Below are 14,820 nucleotides of genomic sequence, written 5' to 3'. Positions count from 1 at the left end.
CAATGCATGTTTATCATAATGTGAATAACCTACCTTGGATGCTGCTTAGAGTATTACTGATATGGCCAGTGTATCATGGAGAATGCAAAGCATTGTACCAAATAAGGACACTCAGTCCGATGGGTACAAAGAAAACTTCAGACGTTCTTTTTCTGTGTTGACTCTGATTCAGAACGACTAGCAACAAAGAAAAAGAGAGCTGAAGAAGAAAGCGATGGTGGAGAAAGATACAGAGAGCACAGTCATATCTCTCTCTGTAACTCTTTCTCTCTTTGGGATTGAGAATGAAGATGTCATGTTACTACATAGCTAGCCACCTAGAAAAAGTAGTGACAGAAGATGGCAAGAAGCACGTACATTTACTGTGAGGAACTAGTTATGAAACAGTATCAATGTAATATGGATGCCCCTATATAACCCACATAAGTAAACAAGACCATAAATGAGAAGGTCAACTTTTTTCTCCTCTCTGAGAGCCAACATGGACACAAAATGAAAATTCACGGTAGTAGCTTTAAATAGACATATGTTTGATCGATGTGAAAAACTGCTTCTAGTAAAAAATGAAGACAGCGGAACATTACCACAATTAATGGTTGAATGAAAAGAGTGAAAAAAAACGACTTCGGAACACCTTTTCAGTCCTTCGTTGTCCCATTTATGTCCAAACATCCAATCATGAGAAACCATGTACAATATAGTGAAATACATAGGAGCAATCCTTCTTGTTTGTCTAAACTACATGTTGGAGTACTAGAATAGAAAGCAATTGACAGACAGGGTGAGACTAGTGTGGAGAATTGTTTTGGGTTTTAATGGTTTGGATTTGATCATATGCAGATTATATTGTGTATACAACATACTGGGTCTCATGCATCAGAGTAATCAAATTACATTCACTTGAGTCAGGTGAGCCTGGTGAATTTTTTTTATAGTCTTTCCTTCTCATTTAGCATTCTGAATAAACACAGTCTGTCCTCCCTGGGGAGCCAGGTTTGTCTGTGCCAGTGCTTTTCACTGGCAAAGCTGTGTTCACTGTTCATTGAGTCCCCCCCTCCCCCACCTCACTCTGCCATCTCTAGATGTATCGGTGAGCCTGTTGTCCCTGCTGGTGACCACCTGTGGTCTGGCTCTCTTCAGCGTCTCCCTCTTTGTCTCGTGGAAGTTATGCTGGGTGCCACTGAGTGGCCGCTTCCTCCCAGATATCCTCAAGGGGGCGCACTTCCTGGGAGGAGACCAACAGCCTGTCCTCACAGAGGTAAGGATGAGAGGTTCACATTTACAAGTGAAAGTATTGATGTATTGGGAAACATTCAATTTGTCATATGACTATTTTCTGAATATAAACTGAGCGTTGATTATAGTATCATGTATAAAATTTGGATGAATTCTCTGTGACATGACCCATGGGTTTCTGAAGAGCCGTTGTTAAGCTCAAAGTGGGTGGCTCCAAGCCCTTGACATGTTGCCCATGCCAGCTTACTTGCAGCAGCTCCCACCTGATCTCGCATCCATCTTATTCAAGTTAATTTATAAAACCAATTTAGCAATGGGATTTATGAGGGATTGGCTTAGTAGCTTATCAAGAGCCAACACAAGAGAGGCTTTCTTGTCCCCAATGTTAGCCTTTACTGCAATTCCACTGATTAAGTCAAGCGGATGGCTAGTCCAAAAGGAGAATATCAATAGCCTGATGTGATTGTAAGCGAAACTGTTGGCTGTTGCCACTATTGCGTATTTGCATTGCTGTAACTATTACAGAAGGTGCTGCTGATGTCTGCCATACAGGTGGACGGGGACGAAAGGGAGTACAGCGAGGATTGCTGTATGAAGGAGCCTTCAGGACCCCTCACGGCTGTGGCTGTCCCAGAGTCAGGCTTAAAGATAAGCCACACGTCGCCTGACATCCCACTGGAGACCCAGACCAAGGTGGAGAAAAACCAGGTCCACACTCTGGCTAGGGACCGGGTCCAGAGACAGATTACTGAGCCTACTTCGTCTGTACGGTCAGTACACATTGAACCACAAAGCTACTGTTCATCTTTTTGGTGTTGGCAGATTAAAAACAGATGGACACACACAGTCACATAGTCACAGACACCCAGATCTCTGGGTTCAGAGATACCTTTTCACAAAGTTGAAAGCATACAATACATCAGGCTTAAGGTGGCTCCAGCAGTGGCCTCGAAAATAGTTTGTGTTTTTATATGTCCACTTTTACACTTTGTTTCAGACACAACTCCATCCGTCGTCAGATGAACTTGTCCAATCCGGACTTCAACCCTGCTCAGTTCCAGCGCCAAGAGTCGCTGTCTGGTTTGGGCCGAATCAAACCAGAACTCTACAAGCAGCGATCGGTGGACGCAGAAGACGGACGCGGCCCCGACGGCTGTGGGCGTCTCCTCTTCGTCCTGAAGTTTGACTTTGACCTAGAGCAGCTGATCGTGAAGATCCACAAAGCCCAGGACCTTCCTGCCAAGGACTTCTCAGGGACGTCCGATCCTTACGTCAAGATCTACCTGCTGCCCGACCGCAAAACCAAGCACCAGACCAAGGTGCACCGCAAGACACTCAACCCTGTGTTCGATGAGGTGTTTCTCTTTCCTGTGGCGTACACCGAGCTGCCGAGCCGCAAACTGCACTTCAGCGTCTACGACTTTGACAGGTTCTCTCGCCATGACTTGATTGGCCAAGTGGTGGTGGACAACTTCCTGGATCTTGCCGACTTTCCCCGGGAGACTAAATTGTGCCGGGACGTACAATACGTGACCTCGGTGAGGAAGCAACTTTTATCCTTTTCCTTTAATTCTATCACTATGTGGCATTCTGTCTTCTTCTCCTCCTTTGCACCACTGTTTCTACATGTCTTAGTAAAGCTTTCCATTTGTTACTGTCAATACTACTATGGGTTGATAATAACACGCAACTGACTAGAATGTTGCAGCATGTTTGCAGTTGGATACATTTGTACGTCTGTTAGACCAGCGGTATCCATACCAGCCTAGATCCCACAACCTTTCTTGAGTCTGGCCAGAATATGCTCAAACAATCAGAAAGAGCACAAAAACGTGTAACAACAGCAGGGGGAGGGAGATATATCAATGGACTTGTGTCTAATTTCCCCTTCAAGTGGAACTAATCTGTGGTTTCAGGAGACAGAAACATAGAAATATACTTAGACGCAGTTAAATTTTAATGAAAGCAGTAGGAAACACTTGGGGGTAGTGACCCAGATCTACACTGACATAAGACTGGGGTTGGTTTGACAGAGATACAGCGACACTGTCTATACTACATTATTCACTTGGATAGATCTACAGAGTTGGTACACTGAGTAACTCAGTAAGAAAGTTATAACCTCCTGCAAGGGAATTCCTCATGGTCCGCCAGTGTTATAGATTGATTGTAGACTGGGGTGTCTCAGTTTGGGATATAAACTCTGGTTTTCTGGTTTATTGGCAAACAGTGTCAGAAGACAGTATACTTTGCTCATGAGCATGATTATGCAGTTCATGGAATGACATTACATAAACATGTACGATTCCATATTAAATGAATAGTTTATGGTATATAACTCATAACAACTTTTTCAGAAGTATGAAGACAGGACTTACACTGGTTCCATCTACAGTCTGACATTGACTCCAATCCAATCAATTTCCATTGGAATAGTGTTGATTCGATTTACCGCTAACCAATCCCTAGAGACCTATGTATGCGCCTGAATCCAACTACATTTTAAGTTATATGTTGCCATGACAACATACTTTTTGCTGGTGTTTCAAGAGTGGAGCGGAGCCAGAAATAAGAGAAAATGTGTCAGTAAATATCAGAATTGTATACAGTATAATGTAAAGGTAGAGTTATTTAAAGCTTTGAATGGGAAGACTGGGTTCTGGAGGTGTGCAGCAATTGCCCAAGATTGGTTTTGCCTGTTAAATCCCTGGCGGCGGCCTTGGATTTAACAACCTTAAAAATAACCAGAGGCACCTGTAACAAGTCCAAGTATTGTGTACGGGGCAAGTTTTAGAACCTTGGAAGCAATACTTGAGTAGGTTTAGCAAAAATCATAGCAAATGTTACAAAATCATGCCACTTTCTCGGAATCTGTCTGATGATGATTTAACCTCTGGGGGCAAGAACCAATAGGGTTCCGGTGTAGCCAGCGTATATCTGAATAATGGGTTAAGCAGTTACCTTAGTAACAGCAAAGATCAAAACCTTTGGTTGTGTGTGTTATTTTTGTATGAATAATGTAAAAAATTTGCTGTATTCTTATGCATTTGTTATTCAGACTTGGAAAACACTAATTCCCTTGTGTCTTATCCCTTTATTACAAAATGAACTCGAGAACATAAAAATATGTTTTGAAGGAACAAATGCCCAACTGAGTCAAGGCCGAGGATACAAAGTTCAGCTACATTTTGAGGCTATTTAACTATTTACATAAATACTGCAAATGTACTTGAAACTTGGAAACAGAAAACCTCCAACACAGAAAAGTGCAACAGAGCTGTCATTCCCGTTGGAAACAAGAGCAAGATTTATCTAGCCCTAGTTGTGTAGTGATAATGTTGTTGTGTTGCAAGCAGCCAATACTAGCCTCTCTTTTAACTGATTTTCTGAAACGTTTCCTATATGATTCTCTAGTTCAGTGGTTCTCAACCTTTTTTCAGTGATGTACCTCCTGTGAAATATTTTTTCAGCCAAGTACCCCTAACCAGCGCAAAGCATTTTTGGTTGAAAAAAATATTTAATACACAGCGCTCTGCCATCAGTGTCTGATTTATTAAACTGTCAACACTGAAGATTGCATTGTTGCATTGAATTCAGTTTATGAACTTACACTTATATTTTATTGAATATTTATTAAATAACTATTTTTAAAGTATTTTTGAAAAATCTCACCTTCCCCCTGGAGTGCCTTCATGTACCCCCAGGGGTACACGTACCCCCATTTGAGAACCACTGCTCTAGTTGGTAATTCAAAGGTTATAGGTTGTAGATACTCATAAAGCTCAGAGACTTGCCGTACAAACTTAATTTTGCTGCGTGCGTCCATGGGTTATTTGAATGTTTTTTTTTGTTAGATGCCCAAAATTGAAAAAAGCTGAGATTTTAACATTTTGTTCTACAACATAAAATAGGCCTACAAAATATGTCGTCCCTACTACTACTGGAGGGTTACTATATTACTTCTACATCTATTGTCACATGTATTGTATATTAGCTGTATTGTATTGTATATCAGTTGTATGTTTAAAATATAAAAGTAAAGCCGCAGTTGTTGGACATTGTTCTGTTAACACTAAAACCAACTTTTTTCAAAAGATTTGCTTCTGAAGCAAAACATGTCTTAATATTTCTACATATGTACAAAACTTTTTGCATATCAATTATATATAATTTGCGGGAGTTAAGATCACTTGCCTTTTGCAAAGAAAACCCATGAAACTTGTATCAACGGACTAGAAATCAATATATCAGACAGAGCGTTTCTGGAAGCCTAGTGTCTACAGTGTGGCCACTACTCTGACGGATTTTTGGGAGAGACTTTGAACTTTACACTGACAACAAAGCTGCTCCTCAACGAATAATTAAGTTCAAAGCTTCAGAAAATGATCGTTAGCTGGGTCAGCACTCAACCAGCTCTGACTTGTTATTGCAGCGCTAACTACAGAAATGCAAAGACCCTTGTGTGATAACGCTCCCAACACACACAAACACACACAAACACACTAATCTTGTTGGTTTGCAAATATTGATTAACACCTTCCAGCTAAATAAGGTCAGTATAAATGGGTCAGAAGCTCCTTTGAGGCATCCCACTTGTGAACTATAGCTGTCCTGTCTACTGTGTCCAAGTCTGAGGCGTCCACCTTCTAAATATAATTCCTTATTAATCCTCCATTCACCCAACACAGACTGCAATAAGCAATCCAAACTACTGGACTTTTCCAACTCGGATATAATGTTTTTACTTTGACTAACTTTGGTATACTTTTGTTTTCCAAAGAAAGAGAATAACATGTGCTGTATTACAAGATATATTAATTTTTTGAAAATGGCACCTTTTTATCTTTTGAAATGTTTCTAAAATATGTAAAAATTATATATATATAAAAAGCATTGATTCACCCAGGTGCATGCAGGTTCTATACCTGCCTACCTAATTATATAACTTCAGGTGCCCACAGTGTGTTATCTACTTCACAAACAGACCAAACCAAATACTAATAATGCACATACCTAATGTACTTAACAAGAAAATAATTCCACAAAACAAACAACTAGCAAGAGAAAACACTTTCAAAAGTATCAATATAAAGCAAACATCTAGAATAATCAATAACTCAATACTACCTATTGTTAGTAAAATACAGTGGGTACGGAAAGTATTCAGACCCCTTTAAATTTTTCACTCTTTGTTTCATTGCAGCCATTTGCTAAAATCGAAAAAGTTCATTTTTTTTCGCATTAATGTACACTCAGCAACCCATCTTGACAGAAAAAAACAGAAATGTAGAAATTTTTGCAAATTTATTAAAAAAGAAAAACTGAAATATCACATGGTCATAAGTATTCAGACCCTTTGCTGTGACACTCATATTTAACTCACATGCTGTCCATTTCTTCTGATCCTCCTTGAGATGGTTCTACTCCTTCATTGGAGTCCAGCTGTGTTTAATTAAACTGATTGGACTTGATTAGGAAAGGCACACACCTGTCTATATAAGACCTTACAGCTCACAGTGCATGTCAGAACAAATGAGAATCATGAGGTCGAAGGAACTGCCCAAGGAGCTCAGAGACAGAATTGTGGCAAGGCACAGATCTGGCCAAGGTTACAAAAGAATTTCTGCAGCACTCAAGGTTCCTAAGAGCACAGTGGCCTCCATAATCCTTAAATGGAAGAAGTATGGGACTGAGTGCAGTTCCTTAGGAACTGGACATGACCAGAACTCTTCCTAGACCTGGCCGTCCAGCCAAACTGAGCAATCGTGGGAGAAGAGCCTTGGTGAGAGAGGTAAAGAAGAACCCAAAGATCACTGTGGCTGAGCTCCAGAGATGCAGTAGGGAGATGGGAGAAAGTTCCACAAAGTCAACTATCACTGCAGCCCTCCACCAGTCGGGGCTTTATGGCAGAGTGGCCCGACGGAAGCCTCTCCTCAGTGCAAGACATATGAAAGCCCGCATAGAGTTTGCCAAAAAACACATGGAGGACTCCCAAACTATGAGAAATAAGATTCTCTGGTCTGATGAGACCAAGATTGAACTTTTTGGCGTTAATTCTAAGCGGTATGTGTGGAGAAAACCAGGCACTGCTCATCACCTGCCCAATACAATCCCAACAGTGAAACATGGTGGTGGCAGCATCATGCTATGGGGGTGTTTTTCAGCTGCAGGGACAGGACGACTGGTTGCAATTGAAGGAAAGATGAATGCGGCCAAGTACAGCGATATCCTGGAAGAAAACCTCCTCCAGAGTGCTCAGGACCTCAGACTGGGCCGAAGGTTCACCTTCCAACAAGACAATGACCCGAAGCACACAGCTAAAATAACAAAGGAGTGGCTTCGGAACAAGTCTGTGACCATTCTTGACTGGCCCAGCCAGAGCCCTGACCTAAACCCAATTGAGCATCTCTGGAGAGACCTGAAAATGGCTGTCCACCAACGTTCACCATCCAACCTGACAGCACTGGAGAGGATCTGCAAGGAAGAATGGCAGAGGATCCCCAAATCCAGGTGTGAGAAACTTGTTGCATCATTCCCAAGAAGACTCATGGCTGTACTAGCTCAAAAGGGTGCTTCTACTCAATACTGAGCAAAGGGTCTGAATACTTATGACCATGTGATATTTCAGTTTTTCTTTTTTAATAAATTTGCAAAAATTTCTACATTTCTGTTTTTTTTTCTGTCAAGATGGGTTGCTGAGTGTACATTAATGCGAAAAAAAATGAACTTTTTCGATTTTAGCAAATGGCTGCAATGAAACAAAGGGTGAAAAATTTAAAGGGGTCTGAATACTTTCCGTACCCACTGTAAATAGTTCCTACTATTTCTTTTGGCGATCAAATCTGATGAAATGGATTCCTGAGATGGCACATGCTGTTGTAATCATGCTGCATGAACAGAAGAATAAATTGGTAAGGTAATTTCTGTAACGTACACCATGATAATGTTGATTTTTCTTTTGCATTTCTTACTCTATTTACAGCCATCTGAAGGCAGCAGGTATCTGCTCCATGTGCATTCTCTAAATGGAGTGATGGCATCAATGTCAAACCACAAAGTTACTTTCTGTGCAGCCAGCATCAGACTGTTGTAAAATAACCACAGAAACCGACGTTTTCATGTGCTTATCATGTGCTGTTTTGATAGAGGAGCAGAATTATATATTGCAGTGAAGAACAAGGCCAAGTTGTTTCTTTTGCTTTTGGTTCTCTCAGTGCGGAACACCTCCCAAACCCACCCCTAGCTAAATCAAGTTTCCTAGAACGACAGACACTCCTTCTACAGGCATCTTGATTTCAGAATGAATGCTGAAGACCAAATACAATCAGACTGTGCCTTAACATGCCCAAATACACCAAATTAATGAGCAATATGATACTTTAAGTATACTCACAGTGATACTGACTTTAACTTGGTTACAATATCGGACTAAGGCTACATCCAAAGCAATATGTTTCTGTTTTGAAACAGGCTTTTAAAATGAACACGATCTCCGTCCATACTAAAACGCCTGAAAACAACTATCACATGAGTATTCACGTACACTGGACATGTGGCTGCTGGTACAAACAGGAAGTGATTGGTTGCTTGGTTACAGTAAATACAAATAAAAGGTATTCTCTTGCTCTTTAATGATAAAGTCTGGGCTTCATACTTAAGATATACCTCTATAATCTCCCCCAAGTTTTATTTTTCAAACTGAGCTACAAGGCTGCAGGTCTTTCTCTCTTTATTAACAAAAATACACATCAAATTCACTTTAAAATGAACACTTACAAATCAAAGTTCGATTATGGGTCATTAAATTTGGTCAAAACAGGTCTCTATCTCTGTTTTTGTCGGTTTCGTTTCGTTTAAAAAAACGAAATGTAGTAGTGTGGATGCAGCCTAAGGCATTCACCGTATGTGACAGAACTATTCCAGTTTGTGTTGCTTTAATCTGATTTGTGTTTGCACATGTGTCTGTTTGGGGTCATGTCCCAGCGTTTTGCATCAGTAAGGGAGGTCTAAAGAAACATTAAGTCTCTACACTTTCTCTCTCGCTGTCCCCAGCAGAACTAGGCTACATCCCTTGGGATAACAAGGAGGGACCTTACGCTGGTCCAGTCTGCGTGCATTAATCATAGCTCCTGACACAGAGCGAGCCTCCGTCCCTGGCCATATGTTATGGACTGTAATGTGCATATATTTCTGGGCTGAATGCTTAAAGAAAAATAAATTATTCCTACTTGGAGGTGTCAACCATTGGAGCACTTACACATGTCGGCAGTGCCTGACCTTTTACTCTATACTTTTAGTCAGACATGTTGATTAGTGCTTTTGAAATTGGCAAATCCTCTTTGTGAGTTTTAATAAACTCGAACTTCAAGCTTACCAATAGCTTGACTAAAAGCAAACTGTCTTGAAAGTGTTTTTAGCCAACGAAGAACCAGAAAGTCCAAAATGTAGGAAGCGATCCTACCTTATTAGCAATGTTGTACCCATATACTGTATAAGATATGGACTTTGTCTCCAGGATGTCACCTAAAGGTTTCTGAAGAGCCGTCGTCATGTTGGCAGTGCCTAAGTCCAGGCTAATCCAAAAATTTGCAAAGGGGTTGTTGTGGTGGGCCTGGATGACACAGTAAAGGGAGACAGCTCGTGGCTAGCGACCTTGGATGGCGCCCACCTGCCACTTAAAGTGGCCACACCCTCAATTATCTATACCTTTAAGCGTTTATATAGTTTATACGATTGAGTTATATAATCATTCATCCCATGTACAGTTGTCATGAACAAAGATATAACCAATAGAGACCAAAAAAAGTATTTTGTTTATTTCTGCTGTAAAGTTGGAATTTTAACATTGGGGTCTATGTGGACTGAATTGCTTTTAGAGCCAGCCTCAAGTGGCCATTTGATGAACTGCAGTTTTCCGGCACTTCTGAGTCATTTTTCAGCCAAAGAGGTTGCTGCTTGGTTGTACCATCCATCGTTAACCAAGTTTAAACCACTCTAAAAAGAGGAAATGGTTAGCAGACAATTAAGAAATAAGTTGAGGGTACAAAAACATATTTTTACTAAACTGTGTAAACTTATGATCCAATTAGCAACCAGGCTAAGAAGCTTGCTAATGGCAAGAGCAGCGTATACAACAATGTAAAGAGAAAATAGAAGGGGAGTATTACTGACTTGCACTATCTTAGCTTGATTGGTGTTAGTAGTTAGCTTAGCAGCTAAAGTTGTTGTTTACCAAATGCTTTTTGAGGCACACTTACTTACATTCAAAGCACACAAAACATTACCTTTATGAATCATTTCATTTGATTGTGAACAAGAAAATGGTAGGCGGGCCATCCGGCACCCTATCTCTTGCCAGATTTGGCTTGAGTGACATTTAGTAAAGACATGCGGATTAATTTCATGTCGCCAAGTCTTGTGTAACAATTTACTTTTACACTAATTTAGCAGCTAAGGTGTATTGTAAACATTATTTTACAGGGTATACCACTTTTAAAAAAAAAAAAAAATTCTTCCCTAATGAACAGAGCTTACCTTTATGAGTCTCTAGAGTGTTAAGTGGTTGTTAATATCTTGGAACTTAAAGGGAAAAATTAAGCAGCATCACCAGAGCAAACTCACCAGACTCACTGCTCAGTCCTTACCTCATTACCAACCATCCAGTAATCCATTTGGCTCAATGTGCAGTCAATCAGCCGACCACTTAAATGCATCGTTTACTGAGATGTTAACATTTATATATTGAATAAATGCCAATGGAGAGTTCCCTCATTTCCTGCTCAACTGGTGCAGATGTGGCGTATTTAATGATTTTGAGTGTCAAGAGAATTCCCAGCTTGTTCACTGGATAGATTCAATTTGCATTGGACATCATGTTGTTACATGCCCCTGCCTATTTTCTCTTCAGCTGTAGATTATTTGGAGACAAAGACATTGAAGAGCTCAGAGACGCTGTCAACTGCAGCTCCTACAGGGCCAGTCAATACTATTGACTGCTGTGTCGTTGGCCTGTAATTCGGGCCTTGATAAATGGGTCAGCATGGGCATATGCCGTGTGTGTGTCTGGTTAATTCGGTAAAGGAGGTTCCCATTTCCCAACAACGACAGATGGTACCATATAACAAGCACTTGTCCTCCCATGTGCCCTCAGGGACTGAGAGAAATATGAATCTCTAGATGCTTACGGTCAAAAGAGTCAGTGGAAGCTCCTTATTACAGGGGCAACCATGCACAGAGGATGTTAGCTTACAGCATTATCTTTTTTTAAAGCTGGTGTATCATGAATGTTTCCTATAAGCATGTTGGTTTTGCCCTTACGTCCTCTGGCATTACTCTGGGCATTTTTCTTTTTCCCTTAAAGAAATTGTTTAACATTTGTTTTTCACTGTCTTGCCAAGAATACAATAATAATTAAAAAAAAGATAAAATTCAAAAGATGCTTACTGATCATAAAAAGGCGCTCAAGTATACTGGTATATTTTCAACAATTAATAAATTTAAGTAAGACAGAATGTAAATTACAATTAAGTATTAGTAAATTAAGTATTTCTGATTCTGTAAAGCTCCATCATAGGACTCTGACCTATTGATAATTTATGAACTTGGCTGTAACTTATGTCGTAGCGGTGCTCAAGCACTTTAACTATATGTTTTAAATCTGTATTGTCTACCATCAGGCGTGGTCGCATATATGCAGCGATACTCTGTAGCATTAGTTACTTTTGCTCGGTCTGAATCTGCAGTTTGAGGCTGTGCAAAATGGACTTACCTTCCAGTCAGTTTCTGTTTTGTTCCACTAATCCACACATTCTGGTGATGCCGTCCTGAAATAAATGTTCGAAGTGTCTCCACAGATAAACCCAACTTCAGTTTTACAGTGTCGGCATACAGTTTGACACAAATTGTGGTCCAGCAGAGCGGAGACTTCCTCATCCAACCCGAGTCTAAAGTTACCTCTCTGGACATGTCACAGTGGCCCCTGTGTGTTTTGGTGGATTTTGGAAAACGAAAAATCTTTTTTTTGCCTGCTGATGTGTTGTCCATGGTGTTGATGTTTGCGGTGGGTGTGCTAGAAGCAATGAAATATTCAAGTGGCCCAGTGAGAGTGACGCCACGCAGCATGCACAATACCAGGACAATGGAATCAAAGCAGCTAAACGGATCTCAGCCGTAATTAATTTGATCATTTACAGCTGGGCTCTTCCCTACTATGAGAAGTCTAATTGTCTCCTGTGAAATTGGCCCATTGTCCCCCATCCTGATGAAAACACATGAAGGGTTTCGGTTTGTGCATTAGAGAATATGGTCACCCTAAATTACACTGTCATTTCTGAATGAGTGTGGTACAGATTTAATGAAATGTTAAGTCCTGGATCAGAGAGCCTATTCTTTAGAACTTTTTTCTTAGATACATTAATACAAATGTCCATATACAGTGTATAAAACGATAGATGCCTAGTTTAATTGATGCCTATTCATTAGACAGTGTCACTTCCAACATGTGAGGTAGACTTTTAAATATCCTTCGAAAGTTGCAATATATTCAGTCTCATGCTTTTACACTGCATGTACTCGTCTACAAATCAGCTACCAGTTCTGCGTGGTTCTGTCTCTCTATTCTTTACTGAGAGTTATGACGGATATGTAACCTGATTCTGCCAAGCTATATTCATTTATACAGCTCAAGTCCAGCCTCTGCAGTGATTTATTTACTTCCTCCATGTTCAGCCAGGCAGATACTGTATATTGTACTGTTGATTGGCCCTCGTGTAAGAGAATCTCCAATGTTTAAGTGAGCTGAACAAACTCTCATGCCATGCATTTTAGCATTCAACTCCTTTCAGCCCTTTTGTTATGCAGACGCCATAATTTAAGTGGAAAAAGAATATTGGGGAACAATTATTATTTAAAGTTTTATTTAGACCACAGATCCAGCCATATTTGTACATGAGCCTGTGGTTTGGGAGAATATTTAGTAATGAAAAGAAGCATTGTATTAAGTTCTTGCCAACATTAAAATTCAGTAAAATATAAAAAAAATTCATACAAGGATATCCCTTCTTTTTACATTTCATACACTGAGCCCTAGCTCAAAAACTATTTCCTTTTTTATCAAATGAACCAAAAAAAAGGCAATAAAACTATATATAATTCAGCTAACTTACAATAAGGAAAAGCTAAGAGTACATGCAATGAAACAACACAAGCCTGGAACTAGTTTGCCATGGATACAGTCCCTGTGGTGAGAACATTAGAATCAAAAGTGCATAAACTAGGCTAAGAATAACATATTGCACAGTTTCAGTGACAGATGTGGCAGCAGAAGAATTATTCTCAACACTAGGAACAGGGAGGTTACTGAGTAGACATGACTACTACTGCCAATCAGTCTGAGTTAGAGCTAAATACACTTACTGAGAATCAGGAAAGCAACCGTTATTGGGGATTTAAATCCAAATATTATCATGTATTCCGCTGTGTAGAATAAAAAGGTGATGATATACCGCTACACATTCATGTGCCTTGCAGTTGCATTGTGTTACTGTAGGCCACCAAGGTTTACACAGAATGAATAATTGCTGTTTTTATGCTGTAGGAATGCAGGAATTTGAAAATGGGAACACAATAAGAAAGGCAAGGTAACCTATACAGCTACTATAACGTTTTTTCAACAACTGATGGTGTCTCATGTCAATTCTATATTAAACCAAGAGCACCAATTAGTAATTAGTTCACACAAGTTATTTAATCGAGATCGAGCAAACTGACTACAATTCAGTCGCATTATGTGCATTTCTATTTTGGTATGTAAACTGCTAAAGCATTTGAATATAATACGTACTGTCTGAAGGGAGCTTTCTAACTGAAAAAAATAACACTACGTTCCAAACTGGTACGTAATCACCCATATCTTTAAAAACAGAGTTCAAAGGATGTGGGCATTTACCAAGTAAAGGGACGAATGAAAGATGCTACTGAATTGCATTATGGGAATTGGAGTATTGTTTTTTTTAATAAGCCTCTTGCATGATCGGGTCCTTCCTCATATTTCCATTAAATGTTCAAAATATTGACACATTCATGTGGACAGGTCGCCAGACTATCACAGGGCATATTAATAACAAATGTCTCAAATTATAGATTATGGTCTCCTTCATCACATAACAACAAACTACGACAAGAACTATAGGTGTAACAATTTAGAAATTTATAATTTTCATAATTTACTGTGTGGCCCCTGAAGACATTTTCCGCCCTGTTAGTTAGTATTTTCTCATTTCCCCCCAAAAAGACTACAATTCCATGGAGACCCCTTTCAGTAAGTGACAGAATTGTTTTGGAGGAACCTCAAAGGAGTAAAGTACAGTTAGAATGACCTTTCACTCATGTGAAACTGTGGTTAAATCATGAAGAAAGTTGGTCCTAGCTAAATCTGGATAATTTAGCTCCAAAATTTTAACTCTGTTATGTTCCATGCTGTAAGACCAATGTAAACCATTCCAGTGTTATGGAATACTATTTGAGGCAGTTTAACATGACACCATTGTTATATAATGGGAGAAAAAAAAAGTTATAAGGCAGTTT

General features: G+C 39.8%; 1 protein-coding gene across 2 annotated transcripts in view; it reads left to right on the top strand.

Moving 5' to 3' along the window:
* The window catches only part of LOC129108388 (synaptotagmin-9-like), a 41,556-nt gene that overhangs the window by 13,806 nt on the left and 12,930 nt on the right, over positions 1-14,820 (top strand). For both annotated transcript variants that reach the window (XM_054620179.1, XM_054620180.1), the window contains exons 2-4: positions 1,083-1,258; positions 1,789-2,006; positions 2,234-2,774. In XM_054620179.1, coding sequence (XP_054476154.1) covers positions 1,083-1,258; positions 1,789-2,006; positions 2,234-2,774 — 935 coding nt within the window. The remainder of the gene's footprint in view (positions 1-1,082; positions 1,259-1,788; positions 2,007-2,233; positions 2,775-14,820) is intronic.

This window comes from Anoplopoma fimbria, chromosome 19, assembly GCF_027596085.1.
Source record: "Anoplopoma fimbria isolate UVic2021 breed Golden Eagle Sablefish chromosome 19, Afim_UVic_2022, whole genome shotgun sequence".
NCBI lineage: Eukaryota > Metazoa > Chordata > Actinopteri > Perciformes > Anoplopomatidae > Anoplopoma > Anoplopoma fimbria.
This window is presented reverse-complemented; position numbering and strand designations above follow the sequence as displayed.